The 27,318-nt window shown below is 48.8% G+C and overlaps 1 protein-coding gene and 2 long non-coding RNA genes across 8 annotated transcripts in view; 1 reads left to right on the top strand and 2 right to left on the bottom strand.

Moving 5' to 3' along the window:
- The window catches only part of CPQ (carboxypeptidase Q), a 402,483-nt gene that overhangs the window by 249,578 nt on the left and 125,587 nt on the right, over nt 1–27,318 (bottom strand). For 4 of the 6 annotated variants that reach the window (XM_035708500.2, XM_035708503.2, XM_035708505.2 and 1 more), the window contains exons 2-3: nt 17,477–17,684; nt 6,146–6,355 (exon numbers count right to left, since the gene is read on the bottom strand). In XM_035708500.2, the coding sequence (XP_035564393.1) occupies nt 6,146–6,355; nt 17,477–17,684 (418 nt within the window). The remainder of the gene's footprint in view (nt 1–6,145; nt 6,356–17,476; nt 17,685–27,318) is intronic. The other 2 variants (XM_049103891.1, XM_049103890.1) reach the window with 1 other exon arrangement.
- On the top strand, nt 6,836–12,294 carry LOC118352817 (uncharacterized). Its single transcript, XR_004810597.2, has 3 exons — nt 6,836–7,029; nt 7,860–10,405; nt 11,095–12,294. It is a non-coding gene; the product is annotated as an uncharacterized LOC118352817 (long non-coding RNA).
- Nucleotides 20,903–26,272, bottom strand: LOC118352822 (uncharacterized). Its single transcript, XR_004810603.2, has 2 exons — nt 25,847–26,272; nt 20,903–21,130 (listed from the first exon to the last, which is right to left on the bottom strand). It is a non-coding gene; the product is annotated as an uncharacterized LOC118352822 (long non-coding RNA).

Raw genomic sequence — 27,318 nt, 5'->3', positions numbered from 1 at the left:
ACTTCATTTTGTCCACTCACAACAGGCCTTTTCTGTGAATATGCTTCACCACTGAATGAGCAACAACATCTAAGCTCCCAAAATATGCAAATTCAGAGCCAAAGCTCACAGGCTGGAAAAATAAATGTTCTGATGTGAACCAAATATTGACCAGAAAAAAAACAAAAACAAAAACAACCCCCCCCCCAAAAAAAAAAAAACCCCACCCTTAGGCCCAGCACTAAAAACATCTGCTTTGTTTGTGTACCCAGACCATGGACTTGTAGGACTCTTTCAGAAGGACACAGGGCAAGGCCGAGGGAAGGAATTTCACTGCAAACATAAGCAAACAGTGAATGTCACAGGAATTACCAGCGTTCAGGGGAGAAATCCTGTCTGTGTCTATAAAGGCTGATCTCTCTCTTCCTGTTCCCAGGCAATGTTGAGAATATAATGATTCACAGATTGGAGCCTGCCACAGTGCCCCGGCCTTGAATTTTAGAATGTTTTATGTGGACACCCCCCCCCCCAAAAAAAATCTCACGTTCCCTAAATACCTTCCCATGACATTTATGAGCGCAGGTTCCCTTGCAGGCAGGATATCAAACTGTGTGGCAAAGGGGCGGGGGGGGTGTGGTGGTGGTGGTAGGGTTTGAGGACACTTCTGCTCATATCTCGGCAAGAACCGCCAAACGGGAGCCACAGTTGGGGACTGTCATTTATTTATTTATCTATTTTATTTATTTATTTATTTTTTTGCAGCTTGGGGAACAGACCTGTTTATTAAATAACCAGCGGGGCTCAAAATTGAGGCTTCTTTGCAAACAGGTCTGGGAAGCGCCCGTGATGATAAATGTGAGTAACAGTAAGCAAGCACCGGCTATTCTTTTGGGGGAGGGAGGCGGGTGTAGGCATCTCATGCTGAGTCACGATCATTTATTTCTCTTCCCCGGGGACTTAGAAGGGCCACTTCGTTTGTATGTCCAGGTTCCCCTTTGGGTCAACCACGAGCAAGCAGGAATAGGAACGAGAGAGAGACAGAGAGGCCACCTGGAACGTGAGCGGGGCGCCTGATAAGGTTTCTCCAGCCGTGCCATCTGGTGTGTCCTGGCACTTGTCATCCCAATTGCTGTTCTCTCCAACAGATTCAGCCTCCCCCAGACAGTTCAGCCTAAATGAGCTCATACCGTCTATCTGACACCTGTCAAAGGAAGAGTGAGAGGTTCCCCCCAGCCCTGCACGGAGGGCGAGGAGGAGGCACACAGACGCGGGGAGCGGGGAGAGGCAGGGAGACGGCTGCGTGCAGAGCAAAAGCAGCTCTTTGCTGGAGGCCGGTGCACCTGTAGGTTCACCTACCGATCTCAGGCCACAAGGCGGGGAAAGGAGGACAAAGAGGCGCTTCCCATCCCATCGTGTTTGCTGGGAGAAATGGGACCGAACACATGAAGTATGAAAATAGTACAAAGTGCCTCCACGCTCACCTTGTGTCTTTTTTTGGGGGGGGGGGGGGAGGGAGTCCTGCTTGTTTTGTGTGGTGCTTTGTTTGGGTTTTAGTTGAGAAAGGAGGAAACAGCAGCAGAGCGACCTGACGTGCTTCCGAGAGCACGACCAGCGACCAGCGACCAGCGACGCTCTTTTCCCAGCCCGGCCGGGGCAGGATTCCCTAACAGGCGAGGGCAAGCGGAGGGGCGATTTCATGAACTCAGCCCTGATTTCGAGGTCTGCATCCCGCAGCTCGTCTTCCTCCCGGGGCTTGGGGCGCTGCCAAGGCGGGCCAGGCCAGCGATGCTGATGGATTGGAGCCGCGGCGGGCGAGGCTGGAAGGGAAGCTCTCACCAACCCTGCCCGGGCGCGGCCTGCGCCCTCCGCGGTGCCAGGAAACAGGGGATCCAGGCAGACGCTGCTGTTTGCCACCGGCACCCACTGAAGGACGAGGAGGAGGGGAGCCTCACAGAAGCACAAGCAGGACCTTTCACAGCCACCTTCCTGGGCACAGCACCCGACTGCGGAGGCCTGTCCGCGTGGCCGCTGTGGGCCCTCGGAGGTTTGGGTGTTTTCCCGCCTTTCCTGCTCCCAGCCCGGTCCTCAGCGGGGACACACTGGTCTCTCTTGCAACCTTGGGTAACATGAGCTTACAGAATCCTTATCTATGTATTTTTTTTCCCTTTAATTCCCATTCAATTATACCAAAACTATTAGTCTTTAAATTGCAAAACAGATAAGCAACAAAAAAAAAAAAAAAAAAAAAAGAAAGGAAAAAAAAAGCAAGCAAGCCCTTTTTCAAAATGTCCTCTGATACGATCTTGATCAAGTTACTCAATTATAAAATGTGCATAAAGCTCCGGGCCTCCCAGGACCCTTGTTAAGGCTCCACTGAGACGACAGATAGACGTGCAAACGCTTAAAAGCGGCTGAAGACGCGTCAACTCTCTTCTCTTCCTCTCTCTGAATTGAGACAGTCCTAGGATTTAGAGAAAACCCACATCAGTGGTGGGCACTGATGGGCACTGGTGGGCACTCTATGAGCATATGTCCGTAAACTTTAGTTTTCTCGGGGAAATCATTCCAATTAAGCTAAAGATCAGCCCGCCGCCAGCAGGCCTCCATGGGGCTTTATGGGCACGAGAGTTCCCCGCACGAAACACTCGGGGGACACCGCGTGGCGCTAGGGGTGCAGCTGGCCCTAAGCACCGTGAGCGTGAGCCATGGGGGCCTATTTCACAGCCTCTTCCCTTAGCAGGAGAAGGGATGACATTCTGTGGGCCTCGCCTCCCCGGAGATTAGAAACCAAGCCCCAGAGGCGGCCGGCAGCTGAGGAATAGGCTCTTCCCCGCTGAGGAGAGGGAGGCCCAAGGCCCGTGGAAAGCCTCCGTCCTCACGAGGTGGGTCTCCATCCCGTGTGGGATGTTCACGGGGCACTTGGCCTAAAGTCCTATCAAGAGGAGCAAAGCAACACTATTAGGGGGCATTTCAGAAGCACGCGGGGTACGCGCTAACTCTCAAGAACCTCAGCCGCAGTCGGCGGGAGGAGGAACCCCACGAAGCCGAAAGCAGTGTTCTGGGCCCGGGAGGCCGCTGTGGTCGAGAGAGCTCAGCCACCCAGGTCCCCGGAGGCAGACGTGGGATCAGGGCCTGAACCACGTGCGTCCCCGTTCTGCCGTTGGCTCGCTCGGTGACCTCGGCCCCACGGCCTCCGTCTGCGCGGTGCGGGGGTGAGCAGGTGTTCTCTAGGGGCTCACCCGCCTCTCACATTTTCAAAACCTAGATTCTGAAAGGAAAAGGAAGTAGAAACAGGAAGAAGACGCCTATGAGAATTCCAAGAGCGAGACCACTCAAAACTGCAAAGCTGGGGACACATGTAGGGTGAGGAGGAGGAGGGGGAGGAGTGGGAGGAAGGGGAGGAGGAGGAGAGGGAGGAGGAGGAGAGGGAGGAAGAGGAGGAGAGAGAGGAGGGGGAGAGGGAGGAGGGGGAGGAGGAGAGGAAGGAGGGGAAGAGGGAGGAGGGAGAGAGAGAGGAGGGGGAGAGGGAGGAGGGAGGAAGGGAGGAGGGGGAGAGGAGGGAGGAAGGGAGGAGGGGGGGAGGAGGGGAGGAGGGGGAGAGGGAGGAGGGGGAGAGGGAGGAGGGGGAGAGGGAGGAGGGGGAGGGGGAGGAGGGGGAGGGGGAGGAGGGGGAGGAAGAGGAGGAGAGGGAGGAGGGGGAGGGGGAGGAGGGGGAGGAAGAGGAGGAGAGGGAGGAGGGGGAGGAGGGAGAGAGGTTGGAGGGGGAGGAGGGAGAGAGGGAGGAGGGGGAGAGGAAGGAGGGGGAGAGGGAGGAGGGAGGGGGGAGAGGGAGGGGGGAGAGGGAGAGAGGGAGGAAGGGAGGAAGGGAGGGGGAGGAGGGGAAGAGGGAGGAGGAGGGGGAGAGGGGGGAGGAGGGGGGGGAGAGGGAGGAGAGGGGAGAGGAGGGGGAGAGGGAGGAGGGGGAGAGGGAGGAGGGAGAGAGGGAGGAGGGGGAGAGGGAGGAGGGGAGAGAGGGAGGAGGGGGAGGAGGAGAGGAAGGAGGGGAAGAGGGAGGAGGGAGAGAGAGGAGGGGAGAGGGAGGAGAGGAGGAAGGGAGGAGGGGAGAGGGAGAGGGAGGAGGGGGAGAGGGAGGAGGAGGGGGAGAGGGGGGAGGAGGGGGAGAGGGAGGAGGAGGGGGAGAGGGAGGAGGAGGGGGAGAGGGGGAAGGAGCGGGGAGAGGGAGGAGGAGGAGGGTGTTAACCTCATTTGCGGAGCCCTAGCACTGGTGTCTGCCCCGGACGGGTGTCCAGGCTCCTACCCGTCTGCCCTCCTTCCTGCCACCCTTCTCCCCCCTCTGACGAGGCCGCGATGGATACAGGTGTGCTGAGGATCCAGCCAAGAGCGAGTCCATGTGGGGCTGTTTTAGTTGGGCTTTGGGGGATGTACTTATGCGACCGACAGTTGTCACTTCCATCCTTCGACGGCTCCGGGACTGCTGGCGTCACAGACAACGGAGCAGGGCCGGAGACCATCCTGTGCTCAGCGCCTACCCTGCGACACCTGCGGGGGATCCGGACGCCACCACGAGGGAAAGCCTTCCAATGACCAACCACAGAACTGCAGACGAGTGACCCCGTTCCCGTCTACGCCGACTTAGAAAGGAAGTTCTCTCCTGGGAAGAGCACATTGCGTGGTTTGGGGTATACCATGGACACTTCTCATTTTATGTTCTGTCTTTCCTTTTTGGAGGACGTCGTGGGCCGTGGAATGTAGCGGAGTTTCCGTGTCTGCAGGGGGCCCACCTCCAGCCCCACCACACAAGGGGTGAGGCGCTCAGGTATGAAGGCCCGTGCTCTACGTGCCTCAGCAGGTTGGGTCTCGCGGCAGCAGAGATGACGTATTTGTCCTAATCGAGTGCGTCAACAGCAGATAAAATACATACAAAAACCGTGGTTTCTGGAGAGAAAGACATGTATTTTTTCTTTTTTTTTTTCTTTTTTTTAAATACATTTATTTTTTATTGGTGTTCAATTTCTCAACCTATAGAAGAACACCCAGGGCTCATGTAGTTTTTTCCACGCTGAACAGCCACTGGGGTAATTCGGGAATATCGAGAGCGAAGAGTCAATCACCTCGAGAAAAGATTGACGCTTCTTATCGGCTTGACACAAAATACTGACAAACATAAAGATTACGGAAAGTTATAATAATGTCCCACTGGAGAGGAAATAGTGAACTCGTTCAAATGTCGTCAGCTCATTGTCCCTACACGAGAAAGGGTATAATGTCCTGAAACCCTACTGCTCGTACGCGGCACAGACTTAACAGCACTCTTCCAAAATTTGACAACGGTCCTAAACGTGTATATGGAATGACCAATAAAAGGCTGTAAGCCTGAAATAAACTTTCCCAAACTACCAATAATAAAAACCACATTTCTATTCACCGCCCTGGAGGAAAGACTGAATCCTCTTTTGCTTCTCTCTCAGGAAAATAAAGCACAAAAGCACCGTCATATAAAAAGGAATCAAAGTGTAGGCAAGCAGAGAGGGGAGAAAAAAAAAATACAGAAACTTGACAGGTAGCGATCTAAGGAAAGCATTAGGATGTTTTTCTGAATTTTGTAATGTTTGTATTATTTAGCAGCCTTTCTTAAATTCGTGATTTGTTATGATTTTCGTTATTCTAAGTAAATGTCGGTTTTATATCTAAATTTTTATTCGTACGTGTGTATTCTGATTCTTAGAGAGGCCCCCAAATAATAGAAGAGCCCAGTCCTACAAAACGTGGATTCCCCCCGTAACCCGAAATGTGAAAGACACCTAATAAACGCTTCTTGAATGAATAAAGTAAAGGCTGATTGAATGAATAAAGTTGGAAAATGTCAGAAATCAAATTCTTTCCCTAAGATGCCAAATAGGTAATTTACGGAGCAGCAACCCGGGTGGGAACCAAGAGTCGTTCAGCTTTTAAACTATCACCGTTGAGGGCAGCCCGGGGGGCTCCGCGGGTGAGAACCTGCCGTCGGCCCAGGCCTGTGACCCCGGGGTCCCGGGATCGAGTCCCACATCGGGCTCCCTGCGTGGAGCCTGCTTCTCCCTCTGCCTGTGTCTCTGCCTCTCTCTCTGTGTCTCTCATGAATAAATAAATAAAATCTTTAAAAATAAATAAATAAATAAACTATCACCGTTGACCTGCTGCCAAGGCTGCCCTTGCACAACCACCGATGACGTGGCCAACGCGGAATTGGTGCATAGTTGACGGCTTTCTGTCCTCCACCTCAGAAATCAGGTGACCTCCTCCCAAAGAAACCTCCGTGCAGGCCTCTGCAAACCCACACGAGACTCTTATTTCTCCTGGAAAGGGCTCTTCGAGAACACACTTCTCAACATTAGCTCTGCAGGGAGGGCCAAAAAAAAAAAAAAAAAAAAACAGGTGGGGGACCCAGAGAAAATCAGAAGTAATTGCCGGATTTAAGATTTTTGCTCATTTATTTTAACAATTAACAGCAGTGATGTCTGGGGCGAAGGATCTTCATTTGCATACACACTGGAAATGGTAAACTCTAAAAATAACCTCGGGAATTACTGCTCCAAAGCTCACGCTGCTAATGAGAAAGTTCAGAGGAAACGGTATTGATGACACCCGGATAATTAGTTGGCTTAATCCGAGGTAGTTTGGGTTCCCTTGGATATAAAAGGTGAGTTCCTGCCAAAGCTTCGGATACTCAAGCGGAGTGTCAAGTCCTTTCACTTGTGTTAAGCACTTCGAAATCGTCCAATTGCCGATGCTTTGTCGAAAAGAATGATGGAAATGAATTCTAACACACGCGGTCTTAGAGAAAACCCCATGAAGTGATACCAGAAACAATAAGAAGGGAAAAGGGGAGAGCCCGTCCTCGCAACACAGGCCAGTTGGTAACCCAGGGGCATCCGTGAATCAGAAAGACGTCTGCCACCTGCAAGGTAATGTGGACTCGGCCGGGAGCCCCTGACCTACGCTGGACTGTGCTCCGCTGGAATATTATCCGGGGCTGGAGGTTCAGGAAGCCCCCAGGCCCCCCCCACCACGGTGAGTGCAGGCTCTCCCGCAGGTGAGGAAATCCTGGCTGGCTCTCACACGCGGGCCCACTAGTAAGGGCTGCTGGCACTGCGCTCCCTACGGGGTCTGCACCCCGTTCCCTAAGGGGCCTGCACCCTGCTCCCTACGGGGTCTGCACCCCATTCCCTAAGGGGCCTGCACCCTCTGCTCCCTATGGGGTCTGCACCCTCTGCTCCCTAAGGGGCCTGCACCCTCTGCTCCCTACGGGGTCTGCACCCCATTCCCTAAAGGGCCTGCACCTTGCTCCCTAAGGGGCCTGTACCCTCTGCTCCCTAAGGGGCCTGCACCCCGTTCCCTAAGGGGCCTGCTCCCTCTGCTCCCTAAGGGGCCTGCACCCTGCTCCCTAAGGGGCCTGCACCCTCTGCTCCCTACGGGGTCTGCACCCTCTGCTCCCTACGGGGTCTGCACCCCGTTCCCTAAGGGGCCTGCACTTTGCTCCCTAAGGGGCCTGCACTTTGCTCCCTAAGGGGCCTGCACCCCGTTCCCTAAGGGGCCTGCACCCTGTTCCCTAAGGGGTCTGAACCCTCTACTCCCTAAGGGGCCTGCACCCTGCTCCCTAAGGGGCCTGCACCCTCTGCTCCCTATGGGGTCTGCCCCCATTCCCTAAGGGGCCTGCACCCTCTGCTCCCTAAGGGGCCTGCACCCTCTGCTCCCTATGGGGTCTGCCCCCATTCCCTAAGGTGCCTGCACCCTCTGCTCCCTATAGGGTCTGCCCCCATTCCCTAAGGGGCCTGCACCCTGCTCCCTAAGGGGCCTGCACCCTCTGCTCCCTAAGGGGCCTGCACCCTCTGCTCCCTAAGGTGCTGACATCACACCAGAGTGGGGCCGGAAGACCAGGAGCCAGCTGGAGGTGCAGGGCCGGGCCGGGCGGGCACAGGAGCCACAATCAGGACGGGGCCCGGGCCACACCCTGGGGCACTGAGCTCAGCGGCGCCCATCACACGACCCTCTTGGCCGTCACGGCCTGGCGGCAACTGTCCAGTAGCCACGGCAAGAGTCGGGGGGCAGTTGTCAGCACCGGGGGCTCCCACGCGTGAGGTCAGAGCCCACGGCCACGCATGCCTTCTCCCTGTGCTGCAGGCGGGAGCGGGCCCCAGCTGGCCCACCCACCCCACGCGGCCGCCCTGCACTGGCCCCTGTCCGGGACGCTGAGCAAGGCCGCTTGGGTGGGACAGGGACTGCAGAGGCGTCCTGGGTTTTCGGGAGAGAAGAGCGCGCGTGAGCACGAGTGTGCACAAGCACCTGCCACTCAGAGGCTCCCCGAGGCTGCTCGGGGGCCTTTGGGTTCACAGCCGACGCCAGTGTCGAGGCCACCACGCGGTCGTGATCCTGAAACCCGAGTTCAGAAGGCGCGGACTTCCTTTTACCAGAGGAGGCGGCGACGTCTCCACACAGGTTTAGGTCCTGGCGCACAACAGCGGCCGGAACAGACGCGACCTCACGGTCACCAGCGGATGCGGGACGGCCAGTCCCAGGGGGCCGACAGGCGGCACAGCCCAGCGGCCGCACCCCCCACCGGGTAGCCCGCGCCTGGGACGCTCTTCCAGAACCGCACCGCCCTGGCTGCCACCCCGGACGCCGGAGAGTTCGTCCCCACGGGCCCCGCACCGCCCTGTCCACCGGAGGATCCGTCTCCGCAAGTAGAGATTCAAAAGGTCAGTGACCCCCTCGGCAGCAGCGGGCCACCTGCACCACGGGAAACGGGGACACCTTGAATTCCCAGGTGGGGAACCGGCTGGTCCCCGCTCCCCGCCCGGCCCAGCCTCGGGGACACTGAGACAAAGACGCAGACGACGCGGCCCCAGGACAGCGTCAGGTCCAGAGGCAGAGTCAGACCCTGAGCACGCGACCGACGACAACGGGCCAGCTCAGCAGGGGGAGGCAGGGGAGGCCTGGCCGGGCTGCAGGGCTGGGCAGGACACCAGGACACCAGGGTTTGTCCTGCTCCCTCTGCTCCCTCCTCCCCGCCCTCCTCCGTCTGGGCACCAAGCACTTCCAGCCTCCCCTTGGCTGCAGAACTGCAGCCCTTCCCGGGGGCAAAACTGCGGTCCGGCCGCGTCTCAGCAGCACCTCAACCTCCCGTGCGGCTCAGAACGTCCCCAAACAGCAGGAGGAAGGTCTGACCACCTCCCCGCTCGGCAGACGAGGCCGAGGCCCGCAGCTCCCACGGGTCTGGCCAGGGTTGCGCGCCCAGCAAGGGTGAACCGGGGTTCTGGACGTCGGGGTGGGGTCCTCGGCCGACTCTGTCCCTGGGGGGACGTGTGCCCACCACGCCCCCGAGGCGATGGTGAACGTTCAGGGACTAAAGAGAAGAACACTGGGGAATTTCCAACAAAGGCCTTCTAGAAGGAATCTGCCTTTCAAAATCCGAGAGACGGGAAAGGAAAGGATGATGAAAGACAAAAAAAAAAAAAAAAAAAAAAGCCGCGTTCAGCGTGGGTCCCCCGTGGCCTGCCCTCGGGAACCTTCCCGGTGGCCCCCACCTGCGTGCATGGCGCGAGCTGGCTCTCACCTGGAGGGCCGTGCATCGGGCGTGAGCCTCGGCGTGAACGGAGGCAGGAAGGGCCCGACCCGGGAGGCTGGCCCAGGCCCAGCTGCATGGTGTCCAGTCGTGGTGGCACCTTCCCCATTTGTGATCACCAGCAGCCGCCTATGCCCCCAAATTGCAACGCTATTTCAACACCATTTAAATCAAGCTTGATCGCTAATTAGGCTAAGATCAGCCAAAGCACCAACCAGGGGGACATCAAAAACCCAAGAGGGTCTACACCGTGAAGTGGCATCATTAAGGGTCTCCCATTAAGGAAGCAACAGGGGGTGCGGGCGGGGCAGGGAGGACACAAGCTTTTTTTTTTTTTTTTACTTTCTGGGAATAAACGGCTTCAAAATTCATCCAAAACAGGCCTCTTAAGACATTTCCCCTCTGCTCTGAATGCTTTAAGCCGGCCCTCTGATGACAAAAATGCTCCTGTTAAACCTCATCAGGAGGCTTTCTTAAGATGAAGAATGTTTTATAAATTGTAATGGCTTTAATCAGGGCCCTCTCTGAAGCTATTTAGCTCTGCTGCAGCCCAACCAGCGCCTCGATTACGCCGTTTATCGGCTCCGTATTAATTAAGCATCATTACGGGGATTGATTCATAGGCTTTTTCACAGCTCGCGCACCAGATGGTAGACCAGGCTCCCTCTCCGATGCTCCGTAAACATCACCTGGGTTCACTCGTCTCTCCCTGCAGCTGAATGTTTAATCAGATCCTAGTCGTCCTCCAACCGGATCGCTGCTCTTCCTCGTCCTCTTGGCTCTTCGCGATTAACAGGGTTCGGGGGAGGCCAAGAGATCCGAAGGGTAAGCCAGGGGGATTCACGGAGCAAATGTCACCGCCTCCCTGCATTCTTACCCAGGGCACTGGTGCAATTTTCACAGCCACGGGGACGGGGACCCTTTTGCTTCCTTAGCTGATTAAAACTTACAGTCTGTGCTCAATTATCTGGGGCAACAGAGAAAATACGGAAAAAAAAAAATAAGTGTGTATTTGGCAATGGGAGTACAGCAGACAACTTGGCCTCAGTGGACTGACTTTCTGAATTGCATGTCACTTGGGCTAACACAGAGATTACCTGGCATCCTCGAGCCCGCGTGTCGGGAAGGCAGGAGGAGGCGTCCCGAGGTTACTGCACTGCAGGGAGCCAGCCGATAATTTTTATTTTATTTTATTTTATTTTATTTTTATTTTATTTTATTTATTTTATTTATTTATTTATATTTTATTTATTTATTCATGATAGAGAGAGAGAGAGAGAGAGAGAGAGAGGGGCAGAGACCCAGGCAGAGGGAGAAGCAGGCTCCATGCAGGGAGCCCGACGTGGGATTCGATCCCGAGTCTCCAGGATGGAGCCCTGGGCCAAAGGCAGGCGCTAAACTGCTGAGCCCCCCAGGGATCCCCCAGCCGAGAATTTTAAATCACCTCGAGTGATCCCAAAAGTAGATAATAGAGCGATGGAAATGCTTACCTGTTGCCTGTTTTTTCTTACAAGATAGGAACACCAGCTAATGGAACGCCTCACGGTTGCCTCAAAGGCAAAACGTCTGAAAACCAAGCGGCCCGTGTGGCCCGCAATCAGCTCCTCTCCTGACCCCCGACACTTCTCCTTATTCTCCAGTCACCAAGCTGGGTAGAGACAAACCTGGAAACTTCAACGGACTAAAGGAGACACGTGCCATCAACTAAATGGACTCGGAGACTCCCACAAGCTGCCGGCCTGCCGTATGGAACACCCTGGATGTTGCCCAATCTGGTTTTGCTCTAAAAAACCACAAACAGCTATTTAGTTGTACGTGAATCTCATGATTTTTAAGTACTGGGCTGACCTGAGCGCAGATGCATCCATGGCTTCTGATCCTTGTCTGACTGCACGCTCGGCCATCCCTCTGTCCCCCAGTCAAACAGGGCCAGGCTCCGTCTGTCCCATCACTCTCCCCTGCGAGCTCTCTGCTGTCTCTTGCTCTCCATTCCCTCCGCCCCAGTCCAGGCCCTCATTTCCCAGCCTTAGGATCGGCTGGGGAGCTGGGGGGCGAGTTAAGCCACAAGCCCCACCCCCAAGCTTTTCGACTTTAAGGAGTCTCAGGTGGGGCCTAACTATTTGCACAGCAACAAGCTCCCAGGTGAGGCTGACGATGACCTTCCAGAGACCATCTTTACGGAAACGTTGCTCTAAAACATCGCCCCCCGCCCAACTCCACCACAATGATTCCCCATTTCCTCCAAATAAACCTTAAAACTCCCCAGCCCGTCCTCTGGATCCTCTTCCATTCGCCCCAAAACTTCATTTCCCTGATCTCCTGCGACACTTTCTGGCTCCGGCCATACCGGTCTCCCCGTGTGTTACCCAAGTGCCTCACGCACTGCCCCCTTGATCACATGCAGCTCGTCTTTAGACCTCCCTTGTCTTGTTCAAGTTCAACCTTTTGTTGCATATACCCCAAATCCGCGTCCTCTACGTAGCCAGCACTCATCAGATTTCCGCTCTTTTAGTCTCCAAAGTGCTGGCTCTTCAGGTCACTTGGTATAATCCAAAGTGCATGGAATTCAGAACCAGAGACTCTAATCATGAATCCCAGTTCTTTCGTTAGCTGCGTGACTTGATTATTTAACCATTCTAAACCTGTTTCTTTTTCAGTAAAAGAGATAACAATTATCTGCCTCCCCTGGGTTGCATAAAGAATTTTGAAACAAACTATTTACGCCTTCAGAGATGTCAGTACAAAATAGCTGCTACATAAATGTTCACTTCATTCCTTTCCCCGTCACTCATTTTGCACTAAATATAAAAGAGATTACATGAGCCGTTTATATTTTAAGCTTACCCTCCTCTCTTCAGAATATTTCTGAGGGACAAAAAAAAAATGACTAATTCATTTTAATAACCCTACTGCTCAGCAACTTCTGAGCGCTGGTAAGCTCTCAATAAATATTTACTAAAAAGCTAATTAATTTGAGAAATAACGTGAGACAAATGGTTCCTCTGCAGAGCCTAAATTAATAATTACATTTATCCTTAAAATATCCTCCTATGACAAAGGCAAAGGTATTTTACATACAGAAAGCCTAAAACAGATCTAATGAGAGTCCCAGTTGATATTTAATGGTGAACAAAAGAAAAGTCATTATAAAAGCATCAATAAAGAGCACTTCTCTTTGAAGTAAATTTGAGCACCAGAATACTAATACTGGCAACATACAGAAATAACAACAATGAACCTGGAGATATTGAAGGCAACAAGTAATGGGCATTTTACAGATGTTTCTCTTTTTCTTTTTTTTTAATTTATTTTTTATTGGTGTTCAATTTGCCAACATATAGAATATCACCCAGTGCTCACCAGATGTTTCACAAAGACACGGGTCAGAGGACCCCGTGACTGTTGTGCTTCCACAATGGCTGACAAATAGCGTTGACTGCACTGACGAGTGTCCAGTCAAGCTGGTAAAACACATTTTCTGCCCTTTAGGGGATTTTCTAATCTTGAGGCCAAGCAGAAACCAGTCACAACTTATATCCTGTTCTCTAGTGTTGCTGATCTCTATGCCACCCCTCAATGGAAGATGGACTCACCCCTTCCAGGGAACTGAGGGCAAAACATCTGTCGGAGAGAAGGGAGCTGTTTTATCCAATTAGCGACTCATAACATGATGCATCGTTCATAAATGTTGTGGCATTAGAAGGATATAACCCGGCATATTGGGCACTTGGATATTTCCCTTGAATACAGAGCAAAGTGCCCTAAGAATTCAAGTTGCTTCGAACTTACTATATCGAGGCTCCACACTTTGGCCCGAGAGCACTTAGAATCTGGTCACCTGGTTTGTCATGAAAGCCCTTCCACGACTGACTGTACAGTTTCAAACAAGTTCATTAAAAAAACAAAAACAAAAACAAAAACAAAACAAAACAAAAAAAAACAAGTTCATTCCTTCAGCAGAACATTCCTGAGTTACTATTACGTGACAAACATACTGGATGATGGGGATATAGAGGTTTTATACGTGTGTATGTGCACGCGTGTATACACATTTTTTTTTCATGTTTTTTCTGGAACTTCGAGTGGAGGCAGATTGGACTGGACAGTTTACCTTCACAGAGGGCATAAAGGGAGACCAAATTTCCTAGCCTTCCTATAACTTCATTCTGGCCGAACCATGAGTAGAAGCGAGATATGCCAGGTCTAAACCCGGCCACGAGAAACCTCCCGTGTGATTATCAGCTCTCCCTGTCTTCTTATATCCCAGCCGGATGCAAAAGATCCTGCAGAGGACTCAGATCTTAGAGGTGATGGCGTCACAAGATGCAAAGCAGAAGAAGAGCCACTGCTGGACACCCTCTCGGAACCATTATGTGGGCAGTAAATCAACTCCCATTGTGTTACGTGACTGAGATTTGAAGTTGCGACGACAGTGAGTGCACCCCACCAAAGCACGAACAGCAACTGCCTCCAAGACGTTCTGATACAGAGTATGCATAGGATGGTGTGGGAATGCCAGAAAGAGGTGGCTCGCCTGGGCTGGAGCTACATACCAGGGAGGGCTCCCGAGAAAAAGAAACACTTAGATGAATCCTGAAGGACAGAATGAGACAGCGAGGAAGAGGATAGGAGGCGGCAAGCGGGAAAGCATAGGCAACGTCATGAAGCCTTGAGGAAATGTGGTCCGTCGGGAAAGTGTTAGTGACTCCTGACTACTAGAATGTGGAGTGATGTTGGGAAATGGGGCTACTCCGTGAGGATTTCTTGAAATGAGTAATAAAGACCAGAACGTAGGAGACATGGTCGTGCCAGAAATGATGGGTAAGAGAAGAGAAAAAAAACTACTCAAGAACCATCCAACTTGGAAGACAGAAGAGATGTCACTCTCTTCCCTGCGGTGAGAAATGCAGGAGAAAGAGGTAAAAAGAGGAGTTCGGTTTTGAAGAAAATTGAAGTGGGTATAGCTATGGAACATCCAAAAGACGCACCGAGAGGTGTTGGGATGTATGGGCCTAGGGCTCAGGCAGTGCTATGGGAAGGAGAGGTGGGTTTGGAAGGTGTCACCCAGAGATGGTGGCTGAAGCCACAAGCATGACGGGACTGTTCAGGTAGAAAGTTCAGGGTGAGAAGCCAAGGAAATGGAAAAGGAAGAGGGAAAGGGTGAGAGTGAGAAAGAGAAAGAGGCAAGGGGAAAGAAGTCGTAGAAGCCAAACAGCAGGGATATTTAGGAAGCAGTCAACAGCGACAAATGCTGCAGAGAGGTGAGGTGAGAAGGTGGCCTGAGAAGGGTCCATCCTATTTGACAACCAGGGTTGCTCTTCGTGACCTTAACGAGTTCCATGTCAATACTGGCAAGAGGCACATTAAAATGGTCTGAAATAAGTGAAATAAGTGAAATGAGTCAATCGGAGAAGGACAAACATTATATGGTCTCATTCATTTGGGGAATGTAAATAATAGTGAAAGGGAATAGAGGGGAAGGGAGAAGAAATGGGTAGGAAATATCAGAAAGGGAGACAGAAAATAGAGACTCCTAACTCTGGGAAACAAACTAGGGGTGATGGAAGGGGAGGAGGGTGGGGGGTGGGGGTGAATGGGTGACGGGCGCTGAGAGGGCACTTGATGGGATGAGCACTGGGTGTTATGCTGTATGTTGGCAAATTGAACACCAATAAAAAATAAATTTATTATTAAAATAAATAAAATGGTCTGCAGAGCGAAAGACGGATGAAGAATCAGAGACAGGAATATAAAACACTCCTGAAGGAAAATTAGTTCTAAGAAACAATTAGCTAGAAGTGGACAAAGGGACAGAGTTTGTTTCATTTTGGTTAAATATTTAGGATGTAAGACTTAAGCATGTTCTTATGCTCAATTCTCTGAACTTTTATTTCCGCATCTATAAAATGAGGATAAAAAGTGCCCCTTCTGCTTGGTCCACTAAGTTGTCAGAGCAAGTAGGATGACACACGTGAAAGATTTTACAGTACTACGTAAAGGGCAATGTTATTATGTATTTATAAATGTCAAAAATATGAAGTTATAAAAGTCAAGAGTCCAGTGCAATATGGTTAGCTATAAAATCAATGAAAAATCATCAGTCTAGATCTACACATATGAAGAAAAATAAAAATGCCTTTTTAATATACACTGTAAGCCGCTGACCCCAAATATTAGAGGCTAACAATAGACGTCTACATCTATGCCGGGCAGAATTTTTCTGGGGCTCCTAGATTATAGCCTTGCTTTCCAGATGTCTTCATTACACCAGGAAAAAAAAAATGTCAATTAACCCTGATAGATTGCAGTATTCTAAGTCGTTTAGGAGTTTATTAGTCTTATGAGTAGTAGTTCTTAAATAAATAATTTTGGCAATCACCCAATTTCACGAAGCAACAGGCTAGCTCCGTAATTTAGATCTCATGACCAGTGAAATCATAGTGAATGGCCACAGCCTGCTGAGTGTGTCATTCTAAGCAGTGATTGAGGTATTCTGGGAAGTAAGCTAGCCGTTTTAGGACTTCCCTCTTGGGAAGATTAACCGTCCAAGAGAATACAGTCCAATGATTATTTCACTAGTCACCGAACCTTTAGTCTCTACAAAGAACATTATTTTTAGCACTATGACATCAGTGGAACTAGTTTCTCTCTTACACAACTTTTAAAAGTGGTTTTAATATGTCCCATCTTCCTCCCTGGGAAAATATCTTATCCCCGTAAAGGAAAAATATCCCTGTCCTTTTTTTGTCTGTGCTTTCGGACAACTCTCTTCTGACTTGGTTTCCTATTTGCTGATGTCCCCTCAGTTATATTATTTTCAAGGGTACAGGGTGCTAATTGAGGTCAAGCAGCTGTGGCTCCAGCTCCAAACAAAAACTGGGTAGAATAAATAAACTTTCCTTCACAACAGACACTAGTCTGATCTTGAAACCCAAATAAACCCTATTTTCAATTGTTTCTGCATGCTTTCTTTTCTATCTTTGGGAGACCAGGCTACTACACTAAGACGGTGCTCCTTTTATCCCTGTTTATATCCCTCAAATATTTCACCCTTCATGTGGGACACTAGGCCAACTGTCTACAGGTCAAGTTTTAGAACTTCTGTTCACTGCAATCCTGAATTTTATCCTAAGACCGAGGGTCAGCAAAGCACTTTGCAATTACCTCAATCAGAACTACAAAGAAAAAAACAAAACTTCTGTTGCCCTTAAATACCACCAAACACTTATATTGACCTTTGCAGAAAATCAAGTATCTTCCCTAAGTTCATCTCATTTAGTCTTACAGTAACAACGTAAATTTATAATTCTTCATCATCACCGGGTTCACAGATGAGAATGCCAAGACCCAAAGAGTTTAAGAACATTCTTCCCAAGGCACATGCTTGTTTGGTGGCAAAACTGGGTCTATACCCAAGATCCTCTGCTTCCTCCTCTCTTTCCTCTTCCTTTCTTTCTTCCTCCTTTCTCTTCCTCTGGTGTCTCTCTCTACACCACAGACAACTCCCATCAAGTTACTCACTTTATTTTTATTTCACTTTTCTAGCAACAATGGGAAAAGGTCTGGCTCCATCTGAAGTCCTTAGGAATCTTTGATGAAACACAGACGTGAATTTAGTTCTCCCTCCAACGAAAATACAGAACATATTGGTTATATAAGGAATGTTATGGGGTCATCGTGGATGTAGAAAGCTTTTTAAAAGAATGTACAAATAATGTCTGGAATCCCAAAAAGGCCAAAGAAGATGTTACAAACAAATGACCAAATCTGGAATGGGAAAAATCCCGTAAACAATAAGTATTTTCATTTGACTGGTTTGTTTTTATTTCACAAGGGCTTCTCTTTCACGGACAATCCTGGCTTTTTAAAGGATTTCAAATGAACACCATGACCAACCTGTAGATGGAGAAGGAAGCCACTGATCGGATCAGGGACGCCAAAGCCCCCACCTTGGCGGCTTCCACTGCCCCCTGGACCCGGTACTGCACGGTCGTCGAGTAGTTGACATAAGGTTGATTATAAACAACAATCTTCCCTCTTGCTTCTGGGGCCCTTCTCTGCAGTTCCTCGAAAGAGGTCACCACCAGAACTTCTGCTGTAATGCCTAGAAATAAAAGTCATACAGGATTAACTTATGGTTTCCGACCAGCCAGGTTGAATCGACACACTAAAGGTCATACATGCTTCATCTGCTACACCCGACGAACTGGCTTGAGGAGGTCAAAGTTTGAGAGTGATTTGCTGTGGGACAAGGGCTGCAAACGTTAGCCGGTTTCCCAAGAGAGAGCAAAGGCATTCAAAATAATATGACATATGACTCAGAAGGTTGTTCAACTCACTTGACCAGCTGGTACTAAATCACAAATTACTTAAAAAGATAGCTTTTTATCCCTTCTTTCCCACCCTAAGAAGTCATGATTTTCACAGAATGACACTAATTATTTATAAAGAATATGCATTTCAGAAAGCTCCCATCGGGACCCATGAAACACATATTTATCTCTTTACAAAGCTGTTTTGATATGTTGTTACACAAGCTTCATGGACATAATATAAAGAATGGCAGTGCATGGCCAAAGTTCTAAGAAGCCAAGAATCTTCAAAAATCCAACTTTTGACAAATAGTTAATGTGGTGTCTCTGTACCACAGACAACTCCCATCAAGTTACTCACTTTATTTTTATTTCACTTTTCTAGCAACAATGGGAAAAGGTTTGGTAGAACGATAGTTCTACCAAGAACTACGGGAAGTCAGCTTGCTTGTTTTCTTTCCTCCTTTACACAAAACACTCTTAAAGAATATGAAGACTTCCCACGCGTCTCGATTTATAGTACTTGTTCATCACCAAAACACATCACTATTCTTCAGATAAAACTTTTGAAGACATTGTGTAATTGTCCTACAATCCTGTTGTCTCACTTAGAAGAGACGTGCCATCTCTCCTCGTCCAAGACTTGCCCAGATCTTCCTGATTAGGGAACAGAGTTTCACAGCCTCCAAGAAGTCACTCAAACTGCCAGACCACTGAGCATCCAATTTGGTGGAGCAATCTGAGTGACGAGGAGAAGACATTCGGCAACAAAGCCCAGATGCAGTGACTAAATAAAACTATAAAAAGAAAGTAGCCGGCACCTACTATTTTGTGGCTTTAGCCATGCAGTCATGAAATATGTCAGTTAAAAGCTGAAGTATCAACATGTATTTGGCATACTTCCTTAATCTTGCAAAATAGAGAACTAGGTTTTTCTGGAAGGTTAACAGATGTCATTAAAATATTAACTGTTACTTGGAAAATCCTTTTAAAATGCACTGCAGGTAGGAGAGAATTCTTGCTTTCATTATAGGCCCCATTATAATGGACCCTTTGAGCTGGCTCCGTTCCTACTTCTGGTTCCCCTATCTGGACCCAATTTGTACTTTTACTTTAAAGCGACTACAGATCTATAAGCATGTCTCCACCAACATTCAGAGCTCAGAATGTCATTTATAACCTAAAAAAAAAAAAAAAGAAAGAAAAGAAAAAAGCAATGTGCCATTATAAAAAGTAAGGACGCCGCTCGCTTTTCCACGTGATAAATAAATAGTGTAAACATAAAAATAAGAGTCCAGTGAGACAGACTTTGAGATTCATAACTTTCTGAAACCTGGAATTACCTTAACGTTTGACTAGTGTTATTGTTGGCGTAATATAAGAACTTTGTTGATGGTTTTCAGTTGTTCATAATGAAGAACAGATTCAGTGGTCCACCCAAGGGCTGTCCCTGCAATGGGGTAATTTTGGCATCTGGATTGGAGCCACTAGAAATGAAGCCGAATTTCTATAAACTTTCATGGGCCGCTGCAGAATTAAAGTCATAGGAGGGTGGTACTTCACTACGGTCTCTGCTCCAAGTTCTGTTAACAAATGAGAGCGTGATGGCGTCCGGAAGAGCCAAAACGCAGCCTAGACACCACAGTTGCCGATGCAGATCCCCAGTAGAGGCTATAGGTCAAAACCTAGGACTGCAAACAAGGAAGAAGGGTTCAAATTAATTGGTTTCCTGTAAGCTTACGGTCATCTCTGACTCCTCTCTCCTTCAGCCCCCACATCTAATTGATCCTCAAATACTGATAATTTTACACTTTTAACATTGATTGAACTCAGGTTCTCTGCTCCACCCCATTACAGTCTCACATCAGGCCTTGTGTGTGGGCCTGGACTGAGGGCCTGCTGTGACCCCATCCTCTTCCACCCACGCACCACCGCTGCTACCCCAGACTCCACCCCGGCTCCCCCAGACTTTACCTCCATGGAGCTGCCTGAACCACTGAACTGCTGGGAAGACCGATCAGCCTACGTCACCACCCCTGCCCTGCCCCTCCCCTGCTCTGCTGAAAACCATCACTTCAACATACCATTCAAAGCCAGTCCCTCTCTATAAACACAATCTCCCTTTTCTTCTAAATTCCATCAATCATAAGCTTAACAGGTCCCGCTCTCAGCATGCCAGTTCACTCCTTGGCATCTTTGTTCACGCTACGGTACATCACGTCTGGTTGATCTCATTCTCCCAACTCCATCATTTGAGTCATACCTGTTTATCCTCCAGGATGCCATGTAAGACTCTCTTTTTCAAGGAGCATTCCCTGGCTTCTGATCTCCTGTCTCATTTCCCTCCTCGCCACCCCCGGGGAAGGCTGGCTTATGAACCATCTTGGCTGGTCTTCCAGCATATCCTGGGCCTATCTGGGCCCTGCACAACTGAAACTCTTCCTGTTTATGGCTCCCTCCACTACATAAACTGTGATCTCAGGGATTGGAGCTATGTGCATTTTTACTTGCATCTCCTGGGCCTAACAGTGCTGGCGTAGGTGCAGGCAGTCGGTCAATGAACACTCCTGGAATAGCATTGCTCCAAGTATGGTACCACTGACTGGCCTAAAGCATTTCCATAAAAGTGCAATCTTACCTTTAAAGTTTGATAGCACTTGGCCCATAATAACTCAGCAGTCTGATTCTCTTACCAGCCAGAGCACAGTTGCATTACAATAACCAAGCAAAAAAGGCCTTGGGGCAGTCAGAATAGGAATATAAATTCTAAGTCCGAAAACTCAAGGACTTGAACACAAGAAACCATGAGAGACAACAAACCAAAAGGAAGAGATAAGGTTGGAGCTGATAGCACCACGGAAAACAATGTCAGAGAGACGAGTATGTAAAATACCAAATGCCACGGAACTTTCTGCAGCACTGGAGATGTGCTGTATTCGTGCTACCACAGCGGCCATGAGACACGTATGGCTATTGAGCACTTAAAATGTGACTAATGTGACTAAGAAACTGAATTTTTAATGTCATTTATTTTCATTTGAACAGCCATGTGTGCGCAGTAGCGACTCTGTAGAACTCACAACCGCTGTGGGCTCAGCCGTTATGTAGCCAGCAGCGGAAAGCACCTCCGCTGGCCCTGAGGACGTGGTTTCATGACAGCAGTAACAGATGTGACAGGCACGGTGATGACCTCCAGCAGCAGTCACAGACCAACTGGGCTGAATTCAGTATCCATCTTCTGGGAAGGCAGGGTATGTAGAAAAAGCATTTATGGAAGGTTTTTGTTCAAATTGAATAAAATAAAACGAGGCCACCTGAAGACTTAAGTCTGCTACGTTGGTCTGCGTTCTGACAAAGGAACCACTCGTGTTCTCGTACTAATCGGCAGGCTCCCATTCTCTTCTGTGCTCTCAGTTCTCAAAGGTGGTACCTGAAACCTCCCGGAACACAAAACCAGTGTCCTGGCCCCACTCCGGCCTTCTCTGACCTCCCTATTTATGACGCACCCCGCTCCCCGCTCCCCGCTCCTACCCCTCTTACCTTGCTTCACCTTTCACAGGATCTGTCAGCCTCCAGCTGTCCCTACTAGGATCACATAAGCTTCACGGGCAGGTATAATATTTTTTATCTGTTTTATTCATTAATGTCACCAAAGTGCTTGAAATGCTGCCTGACACACATTATATGAAATTCACACACACACACACACACACACACACACATTCATAATCACAAATACATGTGCACATGCATATAGTGAATGAAGGAAAAGAAACCAAAAAGAGGAAAAAAAATGAAAGTATAATATGCCCCATTTCCTGATCATTCTCCAAAAATGTATACTTTCAAGGAACTTGTGTATTTCTGTAGGTCAGAATAATTGACAATGATAATAATAATAATAATAATAATAATAATAATAGCCATATTTGGGTATCTATTGTTTATGCTGATGGCCGGAGAAATTGCAAAGTAGTCATTAGGAGGATACTGATGTCCAGAGACATACATTTACAAAACTAGTACACAGTTGAAGCTGAGATTTGAATCCAAGGATCGTGCTCCTCCTATTAACTACACTGCTATCTTCTTTCATAAATGTAAAATAGAAAGGCTTAGGGTTTTCATTTTGAGACGAATAAAGAGGAAAAGTAAATGGGTATGTAAAAAGTCTGCCTAAGTTATCACTTATCCTCCTTAGTCTACCCAGGATCTGACTCCTTAATCAAAGGCCTACTATCACACTAGGTCCCAATCCATTATCAGGGGAGTGGGGAGGGAGACTCCACTCTAGGACAAGAGTCATCAGACTCTGAGAGTAATGAAAAGGATTAGGATAGTTAATTCTGAAGAAAATGTGGGACTGAAACTAAGAATGTTCACATTATAAAACGACTCTCTCGGCTACAGCTGATTCGATCATAAAAACTGTAAAAATCCTCAGGTGCCTTTTTATTCTCCACACCTAATTTTTTAAATCGATCAATTTATTTTTTAAGCGACTTACCCTGTGCATAATTACTGCTGTGGTCTCCTTGCAGAGACAACAGATGCTGGCTGCTGTTGTGTTGGCTCACATCATTTTTTCTATGAATAATTTGATAAAAAGACTCCAACCTTGGCATCTCCTGACTGGATTCCTCCCAAGAAAAGTTAAGAATAGGAAGAGAGTGAAGTGAGAATTTTTATAATGTCTTCTGTTATTAAAAGGAAAGAAAAGACTACAAACAGAAGAAACATATCTCTGGGGCTCAATTCAATATGGTATGTTTTAAAAATTGATTCTGATTTCAGAAGACTTAGCCTCCAAACAGGAAATACTCCAGCCCCACCCAAAAGGAAGCCTAGCTTCTAATTCTCATCGCATAATCTTATACTGAGTACACTACGCAACACAACTGGGTCCAGTGGAATGGCTGGTTTTTCCTGAACTCATTATGGAGAAGGGAAAACAGTTGTTCTTGGACACTCAATGATTTGGCTTGAAGTGGTAAGGAAATTGCAAATTCACAGCAAGATGGATAAAAGCACATCAGAGCAGTCCTTTTTTAAGTGTCCATCTGTTTATGGAGAATATTATAATTGTGCAATGTCTTTCTCGTGAAAAAAACAAGTCTTAAAGATTCAAATTCATTTGACAAATTTACTGCCCTCCTACTGGGTGGGGCGTCATACTGGACAGTGGGAAGAGCATGAATTTGACAAAGTTCCAGTCCTGTTCTTAAAAACTGGGAAATCTGGGCACCAAAAACCATAAGATACCTAAAGAGGTGAAAGACTTATACTCTGAAAATGACAGAACATCCAATGAAAGAAATTGAGGAAGATGCTAAAGAAATAGAAAAACATTCCCTGCTCATGGATTAGAAGAGCAAATATTGGGGTTTTGGTTTTTTTAAGATTTTATTTATTTATTCATGAGAGATACAAAGAGAGGCAGAGGGAGACGCAGGATCCCCATAGAGAGCCTGAGGCAGGACTCGATCCCAGGCCCCCGGGGTCACCACCCAAGCCGCTCAACCACTGAGCCACCAGATGCCCCGAACAAATATCATTAAAATGCCTCTACTTCCCAAAACAATCCATACATCAAATGCGATTGCATTCAAATTAACACCAGCATTTTTCACAAAGCTGAAACAAACAATCCTAAAATTTGTGTGTAATCAGAAAAGACCCCAAATAGCTAAAATAATGTTGAGAAAGAAAACCAAAGCTGGAGACATCACAATCCTATATTTCAAGCTCTATTACAAAGCTATAATCACCAAGACAGTGTGGTACTGGCACAAAAATAGACACATAGATTCATGGAACAGAACAGAGGACCCAGAAATGGACCCTCAACTCTATGGTCAACTCATCTTCAACAATATAAGTAAGAATATCCAATGGAAAAAAGGCAGTCTTTCAACAAATGGTGTTGGGAAAACTGGACAGCCACATGTGGAAGAATGAAACTGGACCCCTTCTTACACCACACAGAAAAATAGACTCAAAATGGATGAAAGACCTAAATGTGACCCAGGAATACATGAAAAATCCTAGAGGAAAAACACAAGCAGCAACCTTTTTGACCTTGGCCCCAACAACTTCCTACTAGACTTATCTCCAGAGACAAGGGGGAAAAAAAAGCAAAAATGAACTGTTGGGACTTCATCAAGAAAAAGCCCCTGCACAGCAAAGGAAACAATCAACAAAACTAAAAGGTAAGCTATGGAATGAGACAAGATGTTTGCAAATGTCTTATCAGATCAAGGGCTAGTATCCAAGATTTTTAAAAAACTTGTCAAACTCAACACCCAGAAAACAAAAAACCCGGTCAGGAAATGGGCAAAAGACATGAACAGACATTTCTCCAAAGAAAACATATAAATGGCCAACAGACACGTGAAAAAATGTCCAACTCACTCACAATCAGGGAAACAGAAATCAAAATGACAATGAGATGCCACCTGGAATGTGTCAGAACGGCTAAAACTAGCAAGTCAGGAAAAAAACAGATGTCGGCGAGGATGCGGAGAAAGGGAACCCTCTTGCACTGTTGGTGGGAATGCAACCCGGTGCAGCCACTCTGGAAAACTGTGTGGAGGTTCCTCAAAAAGTCAAAAATAGAGCTGCCCTACGACCCGGCATTTGCACTACTGGGGATTCACCCAAAGGATACAAACATAGTGATTCAAAGGGGCACCTGCACCCCAGTGTTTACAGCAGCAGTGTCCCCAGTAGTCAAACTATGGAAAGAGCCCCCAGATGTCTACTAACAAATGAACTGATAAAGAAGAGGTGGTCTGTGTACGATGGAATATTGCTCAGCCGTCAGCCGAGAGAACTAGAGTATATCACGGTGAGCAAAATAAGTCGGTCGGCCAAGGACAAGAACCGTGTAATCTCTATGTAGAATTTAAGAAGCAAAACCGATGAACATAGGAGAAAGGAAGGGAGAATAAAATAAGGTAAAAACAGGGAAGCAGGAAAACCACAGGGAACAAACTGAGGGCTGCTGGAGGGGAGGTGGGGAGGGGGATAAGGTAACTGGTGATGGGCCTTAAGGAAGGCACCTGACATAATGAGCGCTGCGTGTTCTGTGCAACTGATGAATCACTAAATTCTACCCCTGAAACTAAGATGAATTTAAGCAAAATCTTTTAAAATTTTTGAAAATACGGAGGAGAAAAATAGGTAAACAAGAACTTTAAGAAGAGCCCAGGATGTCGCAAGTCTAAATGAATGGACAAAGTAAAACATCACAAAATAATAAATAAATTCTGACTGAGGGAAATCTAGGAAGCGTCCTATGGGATGAAGCTTCAAGTGAGCCTAAGAAGACTTTAATATCCTGAAAATGAAGAAAAGGGCATTCCCAGGAAAAGAACAAAGGAGGGAAGACAACAGTGGATGAAACAGCTATTCACTTACCGCCAACAGGAGGATTCCTGCCAGGTCCCAAAACAGACAAGGAGACACTCTACAATCTTCTAATTTTCAACCAAGATATTTATGGATCCCTATTCTCATTCTATGAGTTTCAAGAAGGCAATGAAAACAGTCTTCTTGAAACAATTGTCAGGAAAAAAAATGTTAAAGGTCAAGTATCAGGTGAGTGAAAGAAAGAAGAACAAGAGGCGAAGCGCACCCCCAAACGACAGCCGCAGGTGCATGACCCACCCTCTCCAACTACCTCCTGAGATCTGGCTCAAATTAAACCAGGTCTGTCACCCGGAGAGCAAGTCCAGACCTGACTTCATCAAAATCCACGGGCACAGTAAATTATCACCATCTCTAGAGAGGCAGCTGCCTGCCTGACAGAGCAGGGCGCCACGGGGACACCTGAGGACGAGCCACAAGCTAAGTGACTCGTCTGCTTTGACCTCTAAAATACAGAACTTGCACATTTTCTTGTTTCATGGAGAGGTGCCCACCGCAGGACCCCTGTGTTTAATTCGACCCATACCGTAGCACACGCAAGCGGCGTGGGGACCCGACTTTGCGACACACGACGGCAACGAGCGTGGAACACGGACCGATCCTTAGCAATCTGATCATTTAGATTGCAAGGTGCTTCCATTGGTAAGGCCGCAGTATGCAAGGCAGCCACACTTTGGGGGTACTTGGACTAATTTTAGGGAGCAGCACTACCACGGGCCTCGGTGGTGTCGTCTGAGGGTCCGGGGTCGTGCTGCCTCTGCTTGGAGCTGGGATCCGAGGAGGGAGCACTGACAGACAGGGGAGGACGCCAGGGAGGAGGGGGAGGAGGAGACCAGGGACACAGGGTGAGGGAGGGAGGGGGAGGAGGCTGCAGTGGGCCCGGTGACATCACAAGGGAGCCCTGTAGCCCGAGACACTACTGGGGATTTACCCAAAGGATACAAACATAGTGATTCAAAGGGGCACCTGCACCCCAATGGGGACAGACACGGTGGCAAGTTCAGAGTTTCAGAAATGCGACCTGCCTGGTGTGAGGGAAGGCTTGGAGGAGGCCACAGAGGCTACGGGGTCATTTGGGGGTAAGTGCCACATGCCGGTGGGGAGCAGAGGTTGACGAGGGCAGCACGTGGGGACAGGCGGGCTGGACACATGACTTCGGGCCCCCGCACTGAGGGGACACTGCTACTGCAACGGGGAAACGGCCCCACCGGCCGTCGGGCTCCATCCCCAGCCCGCCCCACCCGCGCAGCACCCGCTCTCCTGGGGAAAGTCCTGTGCAAACCGGAATTCAGTTACTGGTTCACTCAGAACAAAGATTTCTGTTGTTGTTTGATTTTAAGATGAATCCTGCCTGTGAGACGACGATCGTCACCTAAAGCGTCTTTGTATTTCCCATACGGCGTCATGCAGCTTCCGCGTGGCCTTACCAGTCGCATCCGTGTCCCCTAACCTGGCCTGCGTCCTGGCCCCCGAGCCCCCGGGCCCCGACCTTCCCAGCCTGCAGAGGGGCAGCCACAGCGGGCCGACCCCACCAGGGTCCTCGCGACTACGGATGGGCAGCAGAGCTGGGGCCGCCCTGTGTGCCAGGAGGCGTCACAACACGACACGGGCAGGTGTGCAAGGGCTCTGGACGCACACCAAGTAGATGCAAGCATTATCACCTGATTTGTTTAAAACTTCACTTCAAGGCAACCACCAGGAAGAAAACAAAACTGATGGATACGACCAGCAAGTACGGAGGCCACCATTGTGTCTGGGAAGCCACCGATGCTGGGCCGAGGGCGTGGGGCCCAGCGAGCAGGAAGCTCAGGAGCCAGCGCAGCTTGGCTTGTGCTTTAAGAGACCTTTTCCTTCGGCCACAAGGACATGTCCCGGATCGGGACTTCCCCAGCCTGGATCCTGGGATGCAAACCACACTTGAGGCCGAAGCAAAGATGCTACCGACTTTACATATTTATACGCAAAGCAAACAAGAAATAAATCTTAAGAGGGGCGCCT

The sequence above is a fragment of the Canis lupus genome, chromosome 29, assembly GCF_003254725.2.
Source record: "Canis lupus dingo isolate Sandy chromosome 29, ASM325472v2, whole genome shotgun sequence".
NCBI lineage: Eukaryota > Metazoa > Chordata > Mammalia > Carnivora > Canidae > Canis > Canis lupus.
The sequence above is the reverse complement of the archived record's forward strand: the minus strand, read 5'-3'. Positions and strand labels throughout refer to the sequence as shown.